The 24354-nt window shown below is 40.3% G+C and overlaps 1 protein-coding gene across 17 annotated transcripts in view; it reads right to left on the bottom strand.

The window, feature by feature from the left end:
* Positions 1 to 24354, bottom strand: part of kiaa1217 (KIAA1217 ortholog) — a 111785-nt gene that overhangs the window by 79421 nt on the left and 8010 nt on the right. For 5 of the 17 annotated variants that reach the window (XM_032503539.1, XM_032503540.1, XM_032503544.1 and 2 more), the window contains exon 1: positions 9011 to 10048. The exons of 1 other annotated variant lie outside the window; for it this stretch is intronic. In XM_032503539.1, coding sequence (XP_032359430.1) covers positions 9011 to 9344 — 334 coding nt within the window. In that variant the 5' untranslated portion in view covers positions 9345 to 10048. Of the gene's footprint in view, positions 1 to 9010; positions 10058 to 24354 lie in introns of those variants that run through there. 11 more of the 17 variants (XM_032503524.1, XM_032503529.1, XM_032503530.1 and 8 more) reach the window with 6 other exon arrangements.

The raw sequence follows: 24354 nt of genomic DNA, 5'->3' as shown, positions 1-24354 counted from the left end.
ATACAGGACGGTATATATAAAGCACGTATCAATGTCTCCAAAGCAAGTAGTGTTGTGCACTGAAATCAAACAAAATTCTCTGCTAATGGTTAAAACTGTAGACATGTATACAGTCCATTCAAGGCAGTGAAATGCGGACCGTTGTGCAAATCAGCAATGTAACGTTAACGTTAGCGGATGGCGATTAGCGTTAGCATAGGACTGTATAGAGCACAAAAGAAGACTGTTGTAATTTTTATACATTTTTTTATAAAAATTATTTAAGCCAAAAATACTTACATTTATGGGTCTCACTGGTTGATCTGGCAGCCAGTGCAGCCACTGCAGCCATTGTTGCCTGTTACCCAGGATATTAATCCTCGGTTAAAAGTAAGCTTGCATCCTCCCTAGGTTTTTTCTTTAATTGTCTATGGTTTTCAAGGGCCATACATCCCTCGATCAAAATGAGTATTGGACAGCCCTTAGTTTTGCTTGAATTCGCAAAACCTAGGGGAAGGGGTAAAGGGTATGGGTAAGACAGAGAAATGAGATTCAGCCTTAATGCTAAAGAGTGGTATTGATCTTCTTGTACAACTCACTGCAAGAAAATGAATTAGTATATTTCCCAAAAATGTCAAACTATTCCTTTAATTTAAACAACCTTAAACTCAGCTCTGGTAGAAAATATCTCCTAATCTGCATGCTACATGGAGACAACATTATTTTAATGACCTCAACCGAATATTCTTCTCGCAAAGTATCACAGATGGGTAGGCTACTGCCAGCAACACAAAATATTAATGTAATATTAATAAAAAATCCAGTCCCCTGAAACAACATGCCGATGAGAAAGAAATAAACACAGCAAGAGATTCAATTCAATTTTTTTTTAGTCTGAACTATTCAGATAAAAGTGCGTGAATGTCTTGCAGTTTGTACATATAATTGGTTTTGCGCACATTCGCTAACACCACATAGACTGAAAACCAGACAGTCAGACATTTACACACATACCACATCATGTTTGGCCGAAGGGCAAAAGTGTGTAAGAGGGGAGGTGGAGATGTATTGATTTCTCTGTTGACTCTTTAAAAGGAAACCCAGAGGGAGCCTCGCATCCGCTTACACCCCTTGGTTTGGTGAATTAACCACATTTATGCTTTGGGCTAGAACACACACATGCATTACATACACAAATTACATTTATTTGAAGAAAAAAAATAGTACTAGTAGTGAGATGTCTGGTGTGAAGAAATTTCATGCCACATTTGTAGTATTAGCTTTGTTCTGTAATCAAGCCAAACTAATAGGGCCACACAGGAAAGTAAACATGCAAAAGATGTAGACAAGGTAACATTTGACTTCAATAATTAAAAAACTAGGGGAATTGAAGTTAGGGTGTGCATCACAAACATTAAGGCTTTTGTTTTTATCCTAAATCTGACATGAGATAAAACCAATCCTCTCTACTGTCTCTCTATGAGAGCCGCACAGCCTCAGGAATCAGGAAGAAGCAACATTGCCCCAAGCTACAACCCCAAAGAGAAATACACCAGAGACAACACAGGGATTTACAGTCATGAGTAGTCACATAACCAAAGCTCTTTCTTCTTGCTCAGTGGCCTGAATATTGTCTTTTTCTGTTTGAGGGATGATTCACATCCACTCATTTTCTGAACAAACACCCCAGGTCCATGAACACACCATTAGGTCACCTACTCTTCTTTCCTCAAAGGAATCATTGGACTTCTCTCCAGTCTTCGGGTACTCATTGACAAACCAAAGACAAAGGTGTGTTTTGTTTCTCACAGCTGAGAAAACACAAAGGAATTGCCACTTCCTCCCTTTTGGCAAAAGTTAGTTAAAACATGTAAAGACTTCTTTAACTGATTTGCATTAATAGAGGAACAAAATCACGGCCAAAACCTTAACAAAAACAGATATCTGAGCGGGTTAGGGGAACTGACGTAAATGGATAATCAATTTCCGTCGTTGGAAGCAAAACTTTTAATTTCTGCGTTTTTTTGTTGCTACTTTTCTCAGTGTTTGATCCTCTTTCAGATACTGTTGCGATAGTAAGGTAAATCTTCGTTGCCACAGAATTGACGGGTGTAACTTTTTTTCTCAACCATGTGCAAAGGAACAAGAACAGCCTAGGCCCTGTTCAGACCAGACATTAATATGCGTCTTGGGTGATCCAATCACAAGTGGACAGCTCTAAGTACGTCAGTTCACAACTGGCAGGTAGGCCATACTTCAATATGGCCCAGAAAGCAATCAAGTACACACTGAAAAAATAATTTGGCAATATGCATCACAGACCACTTCCTTATGGTCTGAGCGATCGTTTCTCAATACATCCTTACTGCGTCTTGGCTGCCTCCACACCTGTACTTGGAGCTTTTCACTTGTGATGGGATCACCCAGGATGCATATTAATGTCAGAGCTGAACAGGGCCATAATGGTGAGTAAATCATATGAAGCCATACAGTAAAACTCTGTGATTGCTTGATTCAAATTGAGAGTGGGGGGTTTGCTCAAAATCAACCCCCTACTTACGTGCATGAATTTGTTAGCTCAATCACAGACAAAAAAATGAAGGTCTGGATATTACAAAAGAAACTGACTCTTTAAAATCCCTTTTGGCATAAGAGACTGTGCATGACATTGCACAGTGTGTTAGAAACTTGTAAACGATCCAATTCTATAACAGATATGTACAAAAAAAAAGGTAATTAAAATTGATTTCTGAAGAACTAAAATTATATATCCATTTTAGTGGACACATTGTTTGAGAGAAAGTTTTTTGTAATCTTAATTACTCTGCTGATAGTTGTCAAAGAAGAAAAACCCAGAGAGGGAACTGGGGGTTTTAAGAGTCACGAGAGGCTGCCATTAATGTAATCCCTACTCTTGGCTTCAATGTCAAAGAAATGGGTGATCACATCCCAATCCTCAAACTCATTCCCATTACACTAAGCCGTTATTTAACCTTTCTTTCAAAAGTAAGTTAGGCAGCATCTGCGAAAAACAACTGGCATGGATCCTCATCTCTCACACTCTTAACTGTGAGTGTTTCAGCAAAACTGACACAGTGTACCATACAGTGAGCATGTAGAAACATGTAACACTTCTCTCGCCAATGACTCACATGCATATGCAGTTACCGCTGTCGTCAACAGCGACAGACTGACATCTTAATAACCTCCATCACACACAAACAGACTGAAGAAACTCTGCACATACTGAAGCGGTAACAAATATTGCAAAACCATTTCAGGCAAGAAACAACATAACACAACATAGTGTTGGTACCCAAGCCTGATGAGATGAGTAAAGACAATGCAGACAAAGCATATGATGCCCCCAGTTACACAGTGTTCCAGTGTTGTAGTCAAGACCACCGAAACCGAGACCAAGTCACTACCGAGACCAGAGTACTTTAGGAGTGTGTGTTAAGTGGGGCGGGGAACGGGGGTTAAACAGTTACACATTTCAAACTAGAAATGAGTCAAGTTATTGGTTGCATTTGAAGCAGAAAGTTTTAAATCCAATCACAGTAATGATCAAATCTGACAATGAACAGGCAATTTAGTGATATCCCTGCAGTCTTGAAACCATCCGGTTTTCATCCGAGACCGAGACAAGACCAAGTAAAAATGTGGTTGATTCCAAGACGAGACCGAGACCTTTAAAAAGTGGTCTTGAGACTTAGACTGGTCTTGAGTATTGACGTGTTGGGTTTCTTTTATTGACTCACCTTCTCAATCAACAAAAGCTGAGCTCATCCAAAATGTGAGCAGTCACCTTATCTCAGAGCATCAAGAGCATATTGAAAACAAATCCTTGCACGATGGGGCATGGGATCAAAGGGTCCATATGGTTACACAAGAGGTGAAACACTTTCAAGTTGATCCAGACACAAAGAGAGAAAAGAGTCTGGGAGACCTAGAGATAGCAAAGATTGATAGGAGAGCCAGAGAGAGGTTAAAGTCAAAGTCTTTCCAGACATTTACCTTTCCAGGTATTTTCACTAACTGGCCTTTCCAAGTTTGTTTTGTACAATAGCTGATGTTTGCATCTGTCTCTTTTTAATGTTGGAAAGTAAAAACACTGAAGGGGTGCTATGCAGTTTTGGCCATTTCTTTGTTGCTTTTTGCTCCTAGTTTTCTCTTTAGAGCTTTTCCTACAGCTTCAGAATAGATATTTGCCAGCGCCTATGTTTACTTGTGTCTGACTCCTCGTTCGGTCAATCCTATTTACTCTTTCTCTGTTCCTCCAACAATACTTTCTGCTTCTATTTTGCCAGCTCAGCCATGACAATAGTGTGAAAAAAAGACAAGAGAGAGACAAGAAACAAGACATACACTAATAAGCAAAAGTATGCGGACAAACAGGACCTGTGCACAAAGCAAGTTAAATAAAAAAATAGTTTTCAGAGTTTGGTGTGGAAAAACATGTCAGGGCTGCACAGAGCGCAGACCCTAACCCCATCCAACATCTTTGGAAAGAATTCCTTGGGCCAGGCCTTATCAGCAAACATTGGTGCCCAACCTCAATAATGCTCTTGTTGCTGAGAGCAAACCCTTGCCGCCAGGTTACCAATCTTGTCGAGAAGGGTGGAGGTTGTTACGGTTTTGGAATGAGATGTTCATGTATGGGTGTAATGTTGGTGTGTCCATATGGTTTTTCCATGTAGTGTACATGATAATAAATCAAGAATACATATAGATGTAAATCCAGGATGCCTAAAGGAGTAAGCCAAAATGTTGCTGAACCGTGGTTTGATGCAATGTCATACAGTATCAAAAGAACTTGAACCTGTTCTCGAGACACGTATTATATCATCTCTGGACAGAAAATGTCAAACGGATTTTGCTTTTGGTGGAAGCTGCCACTTTAACCTCTTGAAGCACACTGGAAAATATATGATTTTCTCGCCTAAATTTTTACCCCCTAAAACATGCTGCAGTTTCCACATGCTTTGGCCCTCTGTGATGACCCTGAGTTCATTGTGAAGCTAACACTCTCAGCTTGTTGTTTCTAGTGGCATTGTGACACTAGGCCTTATTGACACAGAGCTACAGAGGTGAACACAGAATTTCTATTCCGTCAAGTAAATCATCTAAAAAATTAATAAAAATCACTACTGTAAGCATATACAACTGCTATATACTAAAATAGTACCCTAGCCACATGTCTCAACTTTGAACAGAAAAAATCCAGAAGAAAATTGCTTATAAATGATGGTATATGAATGTTTTTCTACAGATATGTCTGTGCGTTTCTATATTCTTATTTCTAAAAAAGCCCAAAAAGTGCTAAATACATAAATCTGAAATACAAAAACACATCCACTCACTCACAACACATTCCTAAAATAAGTAGATACATAGATTTATAGGAATAAGTAACATAATTTGATGAATGGTGGAAATGCCATAAGCAGCCTTTTTTTGGTTTCAGACAGTGGAGTGAACCAGGATAGGTTTTGTTGGCCATGTTGGTACCATTCAATCGTCTTTTTACTAGCTACACAGCGATGCCAGTTTATGGCCGGTCCTTCTAATTGGTGGCTTCAACTGTCATTCTTTCCCACGAGGGCCCAATGGGAGCTGAACGATAGGGTTGGTTTAGTTTGAGTGTATCTTTTGATAGAATCATGCTATTGGTTGGCAACCAGGTTCATTCGAACGTGCTGGCACCACAGATTACAATGATGTGTCGACATGATTTCTAGCGCGCACAGGGAAAAAGTTACACGCCATCAAAACCGAGAAATGATGCACTACCTAGATTTTTGAATGTCGAAACTTGGCCAGAAACTACAAGATTGTGAGGGGACCAGATAATTATGGATTACAAGGCTTGGATATTCTAATAGTTTTACATGTTTACGAAGGAGGAATACCACGTTTTCGGCGATCTTTCACCGCTGTGATTAAAGACACGAGCAGACAGGTAGGAAAGCACACTCAATTTAGACTCGAATATGTCTGTCTTGCTGTACTTCAGAACATGATGTAACCGTTGTGAGTCACCTATTGCTTGTGTGTGGGCTCGATGGAATCATGAGACTTTAAGCTTTCTAACGATGTATGACTTGAGCGTGTTTATGACGGTTTAATGCTTGAATTTTGACGAAGGCAGCAAATTCGAAAAACGGCGAAGATAAATCCCGGTGCCGGGACCTATACGCCCAACACGTTAAGGATGAAATTGGACCCCTTGGCACGCAGCAGTCAGCTCTGAAGCTTTCACACAGTAATGTTGCCTGTCAAACGCACTTATCATCTGCCAGTGCGGTGTGCATCAGCTCTGTCTGACCCTGTGGGTCTGTGCTTTAGCTGCCCTCATGCACTGTAACTGGCATTATCTGGATGGATGAGGACCTGGCATGGTCCGAACCCCCCACATCAACCATTCTTGTTTGTGTTCAAACCAAAAGTGGATAGGGAACATGATAAGCTTCCCATTAGCCTGCACTGAAAGGGTATTTAATTGTGCTGGGCTTTTTAAAATCCAAATACTTAAGCAGCACACGGCTCCATGTAGCCAACAGCATTTATATATCAAAGGGCTGTGGAATCAGTCTAGTGTATAGCTAGTTTCTAGAGAGACTGGACTGTTCAAGCACTGCCTTTTCAATGAGAAACTTCAAAGTCACTGTCCATAACAAAAACTCCACAGAGTTCTCGCTGTCTCTGAAAACAAACTCACACTCAAAATGCACCCTGTGACAGCGGCAAAATGCAGAGAATACAAACAGTTCATTTAATCTTTTTGATGGTCTGCGTACTGTATATGTGCGTGGGCGGCTATGGCATCTCTCAATAATCGATTCAAATGCTGTCAAAAGATGACAAGAAGAAAAGGAATGCAGAGGAGAAAGACGCAGAGAGAAACAATAGTGGAGAGGGTGTTAGAGAGAAGAAAGACAAAGAAACACACAAAAAACAATGAGCGAGGGAGAACATGAGAAGAAGACAAAAGAAAAATAGACTGTAAAAAGAGCAGTTGGGTCACTTTCCTTGTCCTCAAATTTAGATGTATGGTACATTAAAATGTTTAGGCGGAAATTTGGATTCTTTACTTCAGTAAAGTTTACTCACTCCATCAGTGTTGTTTCAACGCACATTTAGGGCCAAATGAACTAAAGGCAAACTGACCCTAACCCTTAAGAAGTGAATCAGCCCCGCAGAAAGACCCTTTGTTTGTGTACAGAAGAGACTGGAAGCTGCACAGACAAGAACATCTGGTTTCCAGTCCAAACCTGCCCCCTTATAACCCATAACCTGTCTTTACTGAAGGGAGGGATTCACAAGTAGACACAGCTCAAGATCTGTTGATTTCCCAGCATGCCCTGCTCACATTCCTGACCTCCTTCTGTCACTCTTTCGCTTGACTCACCCCTGATGCCTACATCTATGTTACCCCCACACTTAAACCCCCCTTATGCTTCCCCACTACTAACTTTGAGTAAAAGCTGAACAGTTAACTGTGATTAAAGAGTGATTGACAGGAAATGTTTTTAACAGATGGGGAAAAAAGACACAAATTCATCCTCTGATCAATCTTGGTCAAGTGTCCTTTAAGAGTGTGAGACGACTGTGACCTGACAAATCCAAGCTGGCGTCCTGCAGAGTGGGAATCTGGTGAGAAGGCCAGAAGGGAATGATGAGCACTCAACCTCTTGGCCCCCCATTTCTTAATCTGCACCCCACAGAAACCGAGGCATGGGATAGTGACAGAGATCCCATGAGCAGACACTCCTCTCTCTCTCCATCAAGGTCGTGTTAACTTCAAACTGACAATAGCACTGCGTTGAAACGTTAAGCTTCCTCATCCATTTCAATGACACCAATGCATTGGCACAGTGGGCTTCTGGTGAAATGTAGGATCATCAGGCCAATCAGTGTAAGTGGGCATTCCTGATAGAACACCTTGTAAAATAAACAATGTAATTACAGTATTTTTACTACTACAGCTTATCTCACGACTTTTAAGATTAAAAAAAATGACTGCCACTTCGATAACTTGTTGTTAAAATCCTGTCACATAGTATAAACTGCTGTAAAATGTTTTTGTGTCTGATAATCAAAACAAATTACTCAAACTGAACTCCCTTGATGTAACTTCTCATAGATAGATAGCACTTTATTATCCGTACACAAGGAAATTTGTCTTGCAATACAAAATCCAACAATTACAACACAACAACATATAGACAAAAAGCTAAAAACATATAGGCATCAAGTAACAACATAAATAGATAATTAATTTATTAATATGAGGGGTGCCCTGGCCTACAAGAGTGGTCTTAAATAGCCATGATTAAAAAAAAGTCACTACCAAGACCAGAGTGTATCGAGACCGAGACAAGACCACGACAGGGCGAGACCAAGTCAAGACCATGACAAACAACTGAAACATACAGAATATACAGTCCACAACTAGCTCATAGCTAATATTTGCTAAATCCCTTTGGGTTAGGGGTGAAGAGGTTTCTGGATAGTTGATTAAAAGTCTAATCAAAAAGTCCAATAAAACAAGGGATATCCACCACTCTTAGTCCAGACTTTAACAGCCACATATTAAGAAGGTGCTGTTACCTAGTTCAGTGACAGACAAGCATAAACAATAAACACAACCGATTGTTTGGGTAGAGTTGCGAGTCGCCAGCTGATCTTGATCACTTGTATCTGCAACAGCAGGCCCACCCCCCAGCAGAACCTAGCTTTTTTTTTTACACAGGGATATTTTTGGTCCGAATAACTGTTAATTGTGGCTGCGAACTGAGCCTCCCATCCTTTGCCACAGGGTAGGAAGGAGATCACAGATAATCTGAGGACCTAATCAATGCATGATACAATGAACTAGCATTAGAGGGGACACACAACAAGTCCAAAACGCCTGTCACACTGCATGCACACAACATTTCACACCACACATTCATTGGGGGGGGGGGTTGACCAAAAGATTATTAAAGACAAGCTGGCATTCAGATAATGAAGTTGGTTCATTACTTACTGTGCACAGAGCCTTGATGCTGACTTGAGGCTTTTGTTGTGCTGATCCTGCTCTTGGGAGGGACCGTCTCCATGTTTTGGCCCCTCTCAGCTGGACCGTGGCTGGGGGCCGGAGTCTCAGTCTGGGTCTCACTCTGGGTTTTGTGCTGTGGCATAGTGGCCTTTAAAGACTTCTGTCTGCTCAGGATACCGTCACTACCTGCCCTCATTAGCTTTTCCCCCACGCTCAGAACCCGGGCTCGACCGGCCGTGCCAGGGCATTCCTTCCTGGGGGAGGGCAGCTTGGATCTGGACCCTATTGAGGGGGGCCGGGCCAGCCTGGAGGCTTTGGACATCCTGCAGGTCAGCAGATCGGTAAAGCTCCTCTGTCTTTCTCAGCCAGGGTGACTGCAGCTGTGTCCCGTGGGCAACACAGGGATTCTCAGCTCTCAATGAGTGTGACTCTGTGACTCTCAAGCTCCAGCGTGTTGTGACTCATGCAGGTAGGCTGAGAGGGCCAGAGGGAGGGCACTTTTGGGAAGGCAAGCTGAGGGTGAGGGGTGGGGGGTTACCAGGCGTGAGCCTCCTGGGATCATCCTCCAAAGCAAACAGCGTGTGTGTGTGTGTGTGTGTGTGTGTGTGTGTGTGTGTGTGTGAGCGTGTGTGTTGGTAAATTGGTGTTTGTATGATAAACCTGTGGAGTGACAGAGTTGCCAAATGCAAACAGAAACTAAGGTCTCCAGTGTCAGCGCATTCCAGCTTTTTAATCCCCTTACTGCTTCTCTTTCCCGTCTTAACACTCTCTCACTCTTCACCCCTTTCTTTTTTTGTAAATTTATCACGCTCCCTCTCTCCTTCACTTGCTCTGGTTGTCAACTTCTCTCTCATACCTCATGCCTAATAATTCTTCCCCATGTAACTGTCCTCTTCTGCTTTCTCCCTCCTCTTCTCTTTTGCTTCGGTTCACTCGCTCTTCTTTGCTGATGCTCCGCGGGTTACCATTCCAGTGCTCCAGCAGACGGAGACCAGAGAGAGGAAGACTTAAAGACAGCAAGAAAAAAGAAAATAAAAAAAAGCACTGGAGAAAAAGAAAGTGCCGGCAGACGCTTTGCGGAGGAGCCCTTCTCTTCAGGTGCAGCTGCACAAGCTGTTCCAGATGTGTGTGTAGTGCCTCACGTCATCAGCCGACCGCTCAGAGCCACACTCCGTTACAATGACTTGCTTCACCTCGTCCTATTTTCCTTCTTTCTTCATCTTTTTCACTGTCCGTCTACTCCAGACAGCCTGTACTCCTCACATGTGATGATATGTTCAGGCTAACAGAGGCAGGAATGCACACATGCACAACCCAACACACCATGCCCTTCACTCACTGGTGGAATTTACAGAGAATTAAAGAGCGCAAAGGAGGGGAGCATTACAGCATGTGTGTGTATAAAAGAGACAAACAGTGGAGCTGTTCTGATCTACCGTGCCAAAGACATCAGCTGTGACAAGAAAAAATACAGCAGAAGTTGGCTGGGAGAGAAAGGATTTCCGACACTTCTCTTCCTCTAATCCACTATCCACCTCTCATCCTCAAAGACACTTAGTTTCTCTCATTAAGCAAAAATATTCCTTCTCTTTTAACAAAGTGCTTGGAACAATTGTCTGACCCCCAGAATTGTCCTCTGCACACAGTGATCATTGCCAGACAAGCAAAATGAAGTATGAATCATTGTTGGTAGGGCAGACATAGAAAGAGCAAAAACACCTTTGAACAATTAAAGAAAGTTTTATGGCCAGAACTAGTCTGTTTCTTGTTGCAAAAGGACATTTTGCTGACACAGGACAACTCTGGAAAGTTAACCACAATCTTATAAATGTACTTATTTATTAACTCTGTACAGAGGTTACCCTAATTTGAGCTCTGAGTCTGTGGCACGTCTGTAATATGCCGCAGCAAATGGACATGTCATGTCCGTGCTTACTGACTAAAAACCAGAAAATGGATTACAGCAAGCAAAGGATCAACCATAACCAGGCAACACGTTATAAAAGAGCATCAATCCACATGGACCGGACCACAGGCTTAGTTTTACACAGGCACAATTTCTCTCTCTGAATTGGTTCTGTGCCACTCAGATATCATAAAACGTCAGAGTCCAAGTATAGAAAAGCCAGATTAAATATTTCACATGTGCCGTTATGTGTTATCTACTGCTCTGTTTGACATACATGGTAAAAGTTACCATAGGGATTTAGAGGTAAAACATGTGTACTAACTGTACAAGAGATTTGATCAATTCCCCCATACCAAGCCTCCCTTCCCCCTCATGATTGCCTTTAAAACTACTAAGCCTTTGAACACAAAGACAACCATCACTGATTGTATAGATATGAAATATTCATCATATTGCCACATATCTGTGTGGCTTTAGATAAAGAGCAAAGCAGATTGACCTACATACTTTCCCAATGAATAGTTCGCTGACAAAATCATGGGAACCGCTGCAAGTCTGATGTATTTTTGAAAGAGAGAAAAAGTAAGGAAGATAAAGACATTTCCATAATATTAACTTTTAAAAAATGTGCCTTATTATGTTTGTGAGTATGTTTACAGCATCGTAGTACTTAGGATTACGTCATACCTAAAAAAAGGATGACCATGAAAAAGCAGACTCTATTTCAGTGAATAAGTGAATGGCAACTCTCTCACTCTATAGTTATATTGCTATTTGTGTGTATGTGTGTATCCTGTATGCAGGGAGTAAATGAAAGCCCTGTGTGGAGTAGATTCCTCCCAGGCTTTAAGCCAGTTCCAACTGTACAGTGGGCAAACGGGGGGAACTTGGTTCAAAGGCTTTAAATAACATAGCATTTAGGGATGGATATAATTTGAGTTTCCCAATTAAGCCTGTTATTTTGTGCAATGTAATAGATCATAAAGTATGTCTACCTATCAAATAACAAACCCTGATGTCGACATACTATCCAGGCATGTCGTCAATTTGCATTTCAAACTAGAAGTGGAAAACAACTGACCACAAGTATTTCAACTCAAAAAAAAGAAAAAACTTGTGAAAGATGTTAATCTGAGGAGTTGAAATTGGCTCTGACAATAAAGACCGAATGGCAAAAATGCCCACAGCTGTCTAAGCAGATAGCCCTGGCTGGCACCATGCTTCCAAGTGCCAAGGAGCAGTTTGGGGTGGGCGGTTATGGAAATAAGATGGTGCAGAAAATCCCACAAGTTCTCCTATAGCTGCTTATGGCTCATAAGTGTGTAGAGGAGGAGCTGTTGGATGAATGTAAAAAGGGTGGTGGGCTCAGCAAGAGTTGTTTGAGTGCCTCTGTGGTATTTTTCTCATTAACAGGCTTTTCTGTCTGATGGCTATTATTAACTTGGGCTCGCTGTGTGTGCCGCATATGCAAAATCTACCTATGGTTTTCCAACAAATATATTTTGATGTACACAAGAATGCCTGCAGTCACTGGAGAAATGTGATGTAGTTTAGAACAGCTACACAATCCAAATTTTATATTAACACTAAGCCACATTACAAAATGTGGCAACATGTGGCAGCATGAGTTGTAAACACAACACTGACATAAAATGAACTTTGCCAACACTTGTTATCCAGCATCCAGTTAATACAGAGCAACATTAGCATGCATTTGGAGGGATGTTTCTGGCCATGAATATTCATAGTCCAATATGAATTTGCCTTTTAGCTCTGATTTGATCTTCACCAACTCTTTAGAAAAAACAATTGCCTCTTTAGCAGCTAAAGACTCCACTATGTTCACCAGCTAACCAATTACTTTGTCTGTGTGCCGTTTAGTGATGAACCGTTGGCGTACAGTAGTTCAATCAAAGATTTTTCACTGGAAACATCTGCCTGCTGCAGCTGGAAGAGACATGGACGAGAGTGCTGAAAGTGAACCAAACTTGGGAACAATAATGCCTTAGTAGTAATTATCTGTGGATTTATTACTATGCGCAACCCCTTTCTCATTCACATAATTATCTGATCCATTGTTAAAATAAAAAATAGATATATTATAGCAGCGTTAACTACCCAGTGATTGGCTCTTGATGGAGCAGAATAAACACAAAAGGCCAATTTACACAGGGCTGGTGGTGGACTAAAAGTTTAGGGGATTTGGGAAGCAATTGGGGGGGATGGGTGAGCTGTGTACCTCTCTGCTGAGGATTAAGGTTGAGTATGTTGTCCAAGCCCTCAGGGGTTGCTTGTTTCTTTTCCTACATTCCATCTCAGAGCTCCCTCCCAACCATATCATGAGTCATTACTGACTGTAACATTCACTCAATATCAGCCGCTGAATCAGTTACTGAAGGCACAGAAGCTTTATAGAAATGCACACATGCACAACAGTAGCATTGAGCGTGTGGGGACCAGTACTGCAGCAGTTTGGGTTGCCTACCATGTTCAGAAGACAGGATTAAACCCAGGTTGCAACACTTTCCTGTCAGTTTCCATTATGCATTACGCAAATTTGCACCGGCGCTACCCTAGCAAACAATCACTATTTCAACAGAGACCTTTTAGTAGATCACAGACTCATAAAATGAACATCTGCATCTAAAATCTTTATCTGGAACACATACTGTACAGCATCTTAAATTGGTCAACAACATCAACGAGAAACTGTGCTTCTTCTTTCCAAAAGTCAACTGCTTCCAACTCCCAAGTGAAGAAAAGGTATTCAAAAGCAGAAAAGGTGTCTAAAAGACAATAAGACTCGCTGATAGTTGGGACCAATTAGTCTTACCACTCAGCTCTTTCCCTGGAGAAATCCACCCAACATTCCACATTATTTGTTGCATTAAGTCACAGTAAATGCAGCACTGATCATGGCGGAGGGGTTGCCACTCAGTCAACAGGTCAGATGAGACGGCGGCCCAGTCAGGAGAAGAGCTGCCATTATCATCAACTGTCGCTTAAACTAACAAGATTGATTGAGGTGAGTCTACAGTATTGTCACCTGTGTTCTAATTAAACAGACCAGCTAGGCTTGAAGTTTCAAGTTTGCATTTTAAGGTGATTTTGAGTATTACACAAACATTAAAAGAATACATTACAGAAAACGTTTTTTAGATTGAAACATTGACTATGGACAACTAGGAACAAAGTGTTCAAGTTTGATTTCCTGCATTGATTTATTTTAATATGCTATGGAAATCAGCTTCCAAAGCCTTGAATGATGCTCCCAAGTCCAAAAATTGATAATGTACTGCTAAAGAGCATTACAGTGACCCCATGTCTCTGCCAAGGCTGCAAGATCATCGGAATTTGTTATTCTAACAATAGAGCATGTTTAAAAATGTTGAGTTTTTTCTGGTGATAGATAATATTAGGATGCATTTTTTTTAGTAAAGTAAGTAGCACATGAAAGGAGCGCAAATCTCACAATGTCAACAAATACTTTTAGAAGAATTACACCACACCAAATCCTGATTACTTGTTCCATGGCCCATGATGGCCTAACCTTGCTCAAAATTTCATTGAAATCCATGTTCCAATTTTTTAGATATGCTGACAAAAAGATGAACATAACAGAAAACTTAAACTCCTTGGCGGAGGCAAAAAGCCAAGATATATCAACTGACTCCCACATAAATATTGATATATGTCAAGACTGTGCTTAAGGGCAACTGCAAATTATGACAATCTTTAATCTTGAACAAGTTTGTCTGGAAGTTTTTTTAGGTGAAATGAAAAGGAACAAATGGCTTCCTACAGGTTAGGACATCAATCTAAACACATGCGGTGTGGTGGAGAAAATAATTCCCGGAGATACAGCCTAAAACATCAGAAATTTGTAATTAACAGGCTAAAACTTGCCTAAAAACAGACGTTATTGACACTAGATACAGCATCTTCTTAAAGTGATCAAGTGGATGACAACGTCTCTGAAAAAGTCAACTGCTTTTGGGACCAATGTCATGTCATCTTACTTTGGTGAGCTCCTGTCCCTGGAAATAAGCAGAACCCCTTCTTAACATCAACCCATAAGAGGATTATTGTAACAGATGCTGAAATAGAAAAAGGTTTACCTCAAATGTTCTCACGATTCACATGAAGCGAGTCAACAAACAGCACAAATTGTAATGATCAAAGAGTCAGTATAGTTTTTTTTACGGCTTTCAGTGAGAAGCAGTTCTGCATGAGGTCCCACTGTCCTTGTCATCATGAATTTCTCCTCCTTACGTCCTGTCTCTGGGGCCCCCCTGTGGTCTTTTGAATCACTCCTGCTCTTTACCCTCAATGAGACATGTGAGCATGCACATGCTCAAAACCCAAAACACACAGTTTGGAAACGTCAACCTCTGAACTTATATTTTCATCGTTACCCCAGAGGCAGTGGCTACGCATTAGGCTCACAGCCTTCGTCCTATCCTTTATGCCTCAGCATTTTGGGAGAGTTTAGCTTCTTATCTGGACAGCCTGTCAAGTGTGTTATTGTAGGGAAACAGAATGCTTCTACCTGAAGTGTATAAAAAGGATAAGAGGAGACACAAACCACCACTCTATTCACCATGATGTAAATAAGAGGCTTCTCCATTCTCTTCATAGCTTATTGATTTTTAGTTTAATGGCTGGCTGCAGACAGAAAGAGAAAACAGGGAGGGAGAGATGGGAAGAAATGAGTAGTTACCGAATTCTGAAACTACAGCATTTTTCTGGGAGCAAAATCAGTGCCACATTTAATGGCATTTATCAGAATAAATATAAGGAAAAAAAACTTTCCCCCAAACACACATACATACAAACACAAGCTGCACATTGTGTCTTGATGTAATCAGAGTCCCCATACAAAAGTACTGTGAGATAATTATGTTTATGGTAATGTAGGGATTTTTGGTGTAATATGATATACTGTTTTTTTCTTAAGTTATGTAACAAAAAACAGTTAAAGTCTGAACAAAAAAGGTTGAAACCTTCCTGTCAGATGTGATGGAAAACACAATGAACTCTTCACATGCTGGGTGAACTATTCTAGTATTACAGCAAAGGCATTAAGGAGGTGACATTTCCAGAGTAATGTTTGGGCTGTTTTGGATTCAGTAGTCAAGAGAAAAGGCTGCCTTTGGCACAAATACAGTACATAGCCAAAATATTTATGACCTAAATATTTGCATCAGCTCAAAAAAACAGAAAAAGGTTAATATATTAAAATAAATGCTGAAGCCTTGGCATGCATGAGAAGAAAGGGAATATCTCTGAGATGGCATATCTAAAATTCTGTAATTCTATCTCCCACCTGCTCATCTTCAGAAGAGCTCAATTTGATGTGAAGCCAAAAACACATGGGAGCATGCATTAATGTCACACTGCAATGACTTGTTAGATATTGTTGTTGGCACCATGTAAACAACTTGAAGAGCTAAAGGAGTCTTTTAGTGACTCATATATTATGGACGATGAGCAATCGTGTTTTCTGTGCTGAAACAGCTGCAACCTTGGCTTCCTCCTACTTTTGGCTCTTTGAAAAAAGGGTAAAAGTAGATATTTAAAACATACATCATCCATGCACTTAATGAAAAAAAACTCATCTCTGTGCAAAATTCAAATTTAAATGCTTGTTCATCTGACAGCTGCAAAAGTTGTCATGTATGGGCACCAGCTCCACCAACTGAGCTATCATTGCCACTTTCTTTTCTTACTTATTTTTTTTATTTTAAACCATTATTCTATTAGTAATCAGCATGGACATCCGAGATCAGAAAGAAAAAGTGTTGTCCCCCAACAATTTAAAATTCTTCTATAATCAACATATTTTTCTTTAATGTGAAAAACATTCCATCCTGTCATGAAACATGCCGCACAAGAATCTGCTCGCTGAAGGATATGAAACTTAATGTGGTCAAGCATGAATTCCTCCGCAGTTAATCTGGCCGTTTTTCCACCTGAAGTAAGTAATGTTTTTATACTGATGACTACTTTTCCGCCATAGAAGCTGTAGTGACCAAATTTATTTCATTTTTGACCTTTAACATGTGAAAATGCCATTTGTTTAAGCGCACTCAGGGGATTGTGAATAATCTGTGTGTGTGTGTGTGTGTGTGTGTGTGGACCAGGTTTAGCTACATTTGTGGGGACCAAAAACTGTGAATACAGTATACTTATGGGGACCTGACAGCTTTGTGGGGACAAAATGCTGGTCCCCATAACGTTAAAGGGCTTTTGAGGAATAAGACTTGGTTTTAAGAGTAGGGTTAGAGTTAGGTTATGGTTAGGGTGAGGGTGAGGGTTAAGGTTAGGCATTTAGGTTTGATGGTTAAGGTTAGGGAAGGGCTAGGGAATGCATTATGTCAATGACTGGTCCCACAAAGATAGCCAGACACGACTGTGTGTGGTGTGTGTGTGTGTGTGTGTGTGTGTGTGTGTGTGTGTATGTGTGTGTGTCTGTCTGTCTGTCTGTCTGTACACACGCTTGCCAAGAAAGTAGATTTTCATTGGATTGTTTCATGGCTCAAGTCTCTAAATCAAGCTGACAGCTTTCAAATGACATATTATCGCCCCCATAACTTTCCATACTTTCATCGGTGAATATATTTCCTCTTAACATCCCAAATGCATTTTGTAAGTTGTAAATCAGACTGAGTTGAGCCATGTTGAACACATGGTGAGAATTGTACAGTGGCAAAAAATATATTACTCATAATTTAAACTTTACATAGGTTTAATCAAAGTATAACCTTATCCCCAATGTATGTTGTGTATTAAAACCAGTAATTCACTTCAAAAAACTCTTTAATCTCTAAATATTTAACCTATCTAACCTATGTCTGCACCAGATAGATTAGGCCAGCCAGATCATGCAATGATCTACAGATCTTCCACATTAATGATCTACAGATCTACAGATAATTAATGTGGAATTTCTTTCATTCTTCGTTAAGCATCTCTAATTATTTTATTCCACTGCAGGGCAGGGGGCTTAGCCAAGTGCTTGGGTGGGAGATGACAAATAAATATGAATCTCTAAGTGGTGGTGGGGATGAGTTCAAAACAAGTGACAGTGACATGTGCTCTGTGGGCGGAAAATGGCCTGGAGTGGGGGGGTTAGAAACTGTTTGAAAAGTAAAAAAGTAATTATGAAAAAACATATGACAAACTTTTATAAAAGTATTCCTTACAGTCCCTAAAAAACTATTTTTTGTAGAACTTTAAATATTCACAAGATATTAAATAAGCAACAATCAAAGATTATGAAAAGAAAACTAAGGTTACACTCATGAAGACTTGACAGTAGTTTTAAAGATAACAAGAAAACCCCCAACTCCACATCACATTTTGATTAAATAAAATAAATACCTCAATTGAAACAACAAAGCTCTGTGCAGTTTCAAAAGTCTAAGTAGCAAATGAATAACAGCTCAAAGTGAACTGCAGTGACAGCAAATATCAGCATCCATGTCACAGCACAACAGGAAGTCCTCCAACCGTACACATAAATGCAAGTCGGCAGACACACATGCACACATGCACGGCCACTCAAACACACAAGGCTTCTGTCAGCAGCAGAGATCTGCTGAACCAACAGCACGGACCAGGGCCTGGACAGAGATAAGAATCTGACACAAAAGGACACACAATGATGAAGACACAAAGAAGGGCACATGAGGGAACTAAATATGAAGCTTGAAATAGTTCTTGTGTAAAAAATTAAATCAGTACTAAAAGAGTTAATGATAAAGGTATGCTGCAAGACAAGATGAATGGCAGGCAGAGGTAGAGGAGCTAGTGTGCAAAATATGAAGCTGTGCTCTATGGGTCCGGCCTCAAGACAAAGATACAGATTCATGAGCTCCACTTCTCCTCATTATGCTATGGCCCAAATGCTACTACACAAATAATGAGCTCCACTCTTTATGGCTTTCCTCTATGGCAATAATATGAATTAACAGTCCAGTTCCTCAGCTAGAAAAAGCATTGACTTGAGGCTAATTGTAATATATTGAACAATAAATAGCTGCAGTTGACAGCCCAGCCTATGGGAAACAGAGAGTTATGTCTAATTTTACTGTAGGATGAGTGTATTCTCATGCCACAACATCTGTTGTTTATCTACTTAATCTCAGGCCCACTTTGGGAAAACAATAGGGCTTCTGTAAGTGTCATTTAGAAGTGGAAGTTACAACTTACTGACAAAAGCAAAAGGTATCGCTTGACAAGAGTCAATCCCATCCACGAACAGGCAATGACACAGTGGGTCTATGTTCCCCAGAGTTAATTTGTCAAATATGTCTTTTCAACAGGAAAGGCAACCTAACTAGAGCACTGGCACACATGTTTGTGATTGACCTTCAATTCCAGAACTTAGAACAGGGTTTTGTCTGATCAACTACATGTCTGACATCTACCCTGACCCTTTGCCATGTCACAGATTTGTGTACACACTGTTCAGTGTTTGTGTCCAGTTGAGACGGAGCTGGAACCCCTTTGGTGTGTTTCCTGTCCTTTTTCACGCTCTCCGTCTCCCACTTACCCAACGTGCTGATGAAAAGACTTCAGAGGCCCTCAATCAGGGCTTAGGCATCCTTAATGAACTGATGAACTTACTCCCAGACGCAGCGACGCTCTGGGTGCTGGAGAGACTGATTAAAGAAAGAAGGGGAGGGAGAGGAAGAACAGTGGGGGGAGGGAAAATGAATAGAAAGAAAGGGAAGGGGGGGGATCCTCCTTTTTCAAGGTAGAACTGGTCCTTCAATCTTGACTGCCCCTCTGCTCCAACTGGAAGAGGGAGGGTGGAGGGATTTAGCCAAAAACCCCGGAGTCTGATCCTCATTAAGAAGCCCAACGAACATCAAAGACCAACCCCAAACCTCTATCAGTCAGGAGCACCCACAATCCCCATGATATTAAAACTCCTGGGCGCCATTCAGTGTCAAGTTCTGAGGCAGGCGCACAGGCTCGGGTGACTCAAGGTTGGGGGACTTTAAGGAACCAAAGGTCAATGGAAAGTTTGAGCTAACTTCTCCTCACCTCTGTGATTGGCTGCTGCTGAATAAGCTTTCTGCTGGAAGGAGATAACTAGCAGCTGTTGCTAGATAATGGTAACTAGCAGCTGTGAGACAATGAAAAACATTTTAAATTGTTTAAAGTTAAAAAATAAAAGTCTCCCTCCTGACAAGTTTAAAGAGTTTATTCGATAGTTGTTGTAATGTACAATTCCTTAAAAGATAACTAAAATAGGAAAAATCAGTTTCATAAGACATTAACTCTGGTCAACAACTTTTTAGTCTTACTTGCAAGGGTCACTTGTCAGCTTTACTTTCCAGTCACATTTATTCTATAACTCTGAAGTTGTATCGAGGTCAGGACTTCATGTGCCACATAATCCTTTCAGCTTTTCCAGTTAAGTTAAGAGCCACTCTCATACAGTGCTAGCACTAATATGAAGGTAGAACATCTAAGGGTACTCTCAGTGACTGTTAAAATAAGCAGCGTGTGCATAGGGGCTGAAGTGAATACTAATCTTCATGGTTATGCATTTACATTTTTATAAGAGAAAAGACAGGATGCTAATTTCTCAAGAAAGGAGGCCCCCAGACAGTTAACCCCAAAACAATGCTGGTAAATTGTCACACAATGTTTCGAGTGCAATGTTTAAACTACAATACACTAATGGTGGTTAGTTCTAAAAGACGCCTGAAAATAGTAACTACAGCTTTTAACTTCAGTCAACTTGATATTGATAACCTAAATTAATTTTAAGCAGCATTCACTGATTTTAAACACAACATTGACATATACAGAGATTTTCTATAACTAAAGATATCACATTACACATATGAAACTAACTGTTTTCTAAGTGGGCACAACCTTGATTGTAAGTGTGGTGAACTTCATGTGGATGGATGAAAAGTTACATTTGCATGATGTATTTATATTTTCTTTTGCTAACATTAGATGTTTCCAGAGCTAAAATCCATATTAAGCATAACAAAAATAAGTTGTGGTGTTAGTTGACTTTAGCTTATCTGTGTTGCCAAACTTAGTGTCAGAAGGTTCGGGAGGTATGTGGCTTATGAAAAATTGGGTCCAATATGTACTTATGGTTATTATAGGTGAAACAATCTGTCATAATCTGCGTTTAGGTTCACTACTCCTATTGGAATCAATACACTCGGGATTTTCGGTGAGTCTCATGGCAGTAGTGACACCCATGTGACACAGATGCAGGAAATTACTGTTTAGGTGTTTTGTCTAAAATCACTAAATTATATCAAAATATGAAGTCCTTGTGGCAAAAGTTACTTGTTTATATATCTAGCAAGTCGGCCTGTTCTCATGAACCATTCGTTCAAAAAGCCAAGAAGAATTAAGAACTGTAATTTGTAAGCATTCCACGTCTATTTTCTGGCTTTTTTCTATGTCTTTTTTCGTACGATATCAAACGTTTTGGTGTGCATACATTTTCATACAATACCACACGGACCCATTCATAAGAATGTGTTGAGCAGGTTGATGAGAGCAGTGAACTGTTAAAATTGTGGGCTGTAAAACCAAAACAATCAACTGAAAGAAGCTAAAAAAGGCCTTGTCTTCCAGAGTCAGGTGATATTTCTCTGTGGGTTTGTCACTCTGAGAGATGATCTTTACTTTAAACACTGTTTAATTGTATTAACATGAAAATCTTGATTAGTGCAGCTGTAAGTTAAAGACAAAAGATCAGTTGTCACTTAAAAAAAGTAGTTTTTTACAGTGCAGAATGATTTTATAGTGTTTTCCCAATCTAACAGTAAAGTGAAATGTTTTTACATGTTGTCCTTGTGAGAAAACTACGGAGACCAACAAGTTACAAAAGAAACCTGCAACACAGAGAGAATTAAGTAAATCCCCTCTCATTTTCCTGGAGTACCAGTACCAAAGTCCTTTGCTCACCATGGAGCTGATAAGCTGAGACTGTCAACTCTCTATACAAATGGACACTTAACCTTTTCTCAAGAGAGGTATCTAAAAAACTATGAGAAGTGCACACCGTTTGGCTATGCAGTTCATCTTAAGGAGAATATAATGCTGAGTTTACATTCCACCCTGGTGGTCCAAAATGAGCAGCTGGGCAGACTCCGATGGGACTGTTTCTATCATAAACGCAGCAGGCATCAAACATGTGCCGATAGCTCCTCTTTCATCTGGCTGTGCCGGGACATGAACCCAAAAAGAATGCTTGAGATACCCAAAAGCTTGGTTAGCAAAGTGCAAAAACAACTTGCAGATGCATGCATTATTATGCTCATACGTACACAGATGAACATGTTGCATCCATCTACTATTATCTAAGTTTACAAGCAGCCAATGTGGTTAGAAGTGACGGTTCAAACAGAGGACAACGTAATTCCTCCTACTTAAATATAAAAACATATCATCTACCCATTGTTTTATTAATTGTGCTTAAGTATTATTCACAACATAAGCCATATGAATTTAAACAAACGACTACAAAAAGCAGACAAAAACCCACACAGCATAGGATCCAGACTAGAGGATTGGAGCACCAAAGTCTTCTTTAGGCAGACTGACAGAGCGAGTGAACGAGAAAAGTAGAGAGTAAAGGGCCTTGCTGACTTTGCCTGGCTCGGTCATTAAATCTCTTACACAACTGCTGGTCTTTGCAGTGGGTCCTGACAGCAAAGTCTGCACCATCGCGATGTTCAGCTTCACAGCCATAACAGAGAGTCCGGGCATCATATTTGATTATTAAATATCACTGAGTCTCACCTCTTCTACTGCAGCAGCTGTAAGAGCTTTGATAAGCTAAAGTGAAAGGTACGTTAGGCTGAGAAAAGCAAGGGAAGTAGACAATGTGACAAAAGTCAGTTGACCGCAATGAAAAACAATAGAGTATTTATAGTGGTCAAAATATATTTTTCATTTCTAAATAGTAACATTTCTGAAATAAATAAAAAAGCAGGTTTTTGTAAGTGCCCTTTTCATTTCTCAAATCAAGGAGATTGATTGGGAATGACTTGATTTAAATCTGGTATGTGGCTCAACACGAAAGAAAAGGCTGTTTAATTAAAAAATCCTTTATCTTCAGATTACAGTTTGGATCAAAGGATCAGCAGCCATTTGCTAATGGCAGCGTCACACTTATTGACATGCTGCTATTTCATAGACCTTCCATGGAGTGAAGTGGATTAGCCCAACGTGACCTGAAAATTTACAGAAAGTGCAAAAGAATTTACTGCACACAGCAATGCCGATTATTATTTCCTCATTTCCACATAAAGAATGTTGCTGATAAAGTTTTTATAAGGCGCACTGCTGACAAGGCAATAGGTTGCCACTCACTTTTCTTACTTATCAAAAATAGAAGCTGCGACCAGTTGGAAGGGAAACTTGCTGTGCGACTGCAGATGAAGGTGGAAGAAAACGTAGCTGATAAAAACGGTTTGTGGGGAAATCTCACAACTTCTCAGCACTTTGTGGATGTATGCTTTCCTCCCACAGCCCCCTTGCTGTGACCGCACCCAATCAGCGGCAACCCATTCCACTTATAAACACCCACTTGTATCCTCGCACTAAACCTCCCATTCATCACATTGACAGGAGTGGCTTGCGGTTATTGACTGGGAGTGGATACTTTTCCCATCCACAAGCTCATTTATTAAATTAGATACTGCAGCAAAATGTTTGGAATGTTAAATGAGTGGTGTCAGATGACTTGTTTTTAGCTAAATGTGCATAAATTACTTGAAATCAGGTGGGGCTTATCAAATACAGTACATTACTGAGACGTGGGCATGTGGTTCCTCTTATACCTCTTTCAGTTATGTTGAAATAATTGTCTTAGGTGTCTTTGTTTGTACTAATGATGTGTCTAAGCAACACATACTTCCCACACAATGTTACTGGATGGTAAAACAATTCAAGGACACACATATACAGGCAGATGTTGCAGTGGTTGTGCACATTTCTTACAACGTTAAAGGAATAATTTGATATTTTGGGAAAGACACTTACACGCTTTCAAGAGCATTGTTGTCAACGTGAGGTTTACACAAGATGTCTCTATGCCCGGCCAAGAAATTGTCCTACACATAACAAATAGTTGTTCTCACCCATTTTTGTATGGATTAAACAGACTAGATACAACTTACAGTAAGTAAGTAAGCGTTAGAGCTGCTGCTAGGCAGATATCGTCACCCTTGGACAAAACCAGACAAGCTGTTTTCAGTTGTAACTATGCTAAGCTAAGCGGCTGCTGGCTGTAGCCTTATATTTACCGTGCATATAAAAGTGGTATCGATCTTCTCATCTCATCAAATGAGGTTAAAAATGCTCTGTCCTTCACAATGAGGACTGCAGACACAGAAGTTTATGTGTGTGTGTGTGTGTGTGTGTGTGT

The sequence above is a fragment of the Etheostoma spectabile genome, chromosome 22 (genome assembly GCF_008692095.1).
Source record: "Etheostoma spectabile isolate EspeVRDwgs_2016 chromosome 22, UIUC_Espe_1.0, whole genome shotgun sequence".
NCBI classification, from domain to species: domain Eukaryota; kingdom Metazoa; phylum Chordata; class Actinopteri; order Perciformes; family Percidae; genus Etheostoma; species Etheostoma spectabile.
The sequence above is the reverse complement of the archived record's forward strand: the minus strand, read 5'-3'. Positions and strand labels throughout refer to the sequence as shown.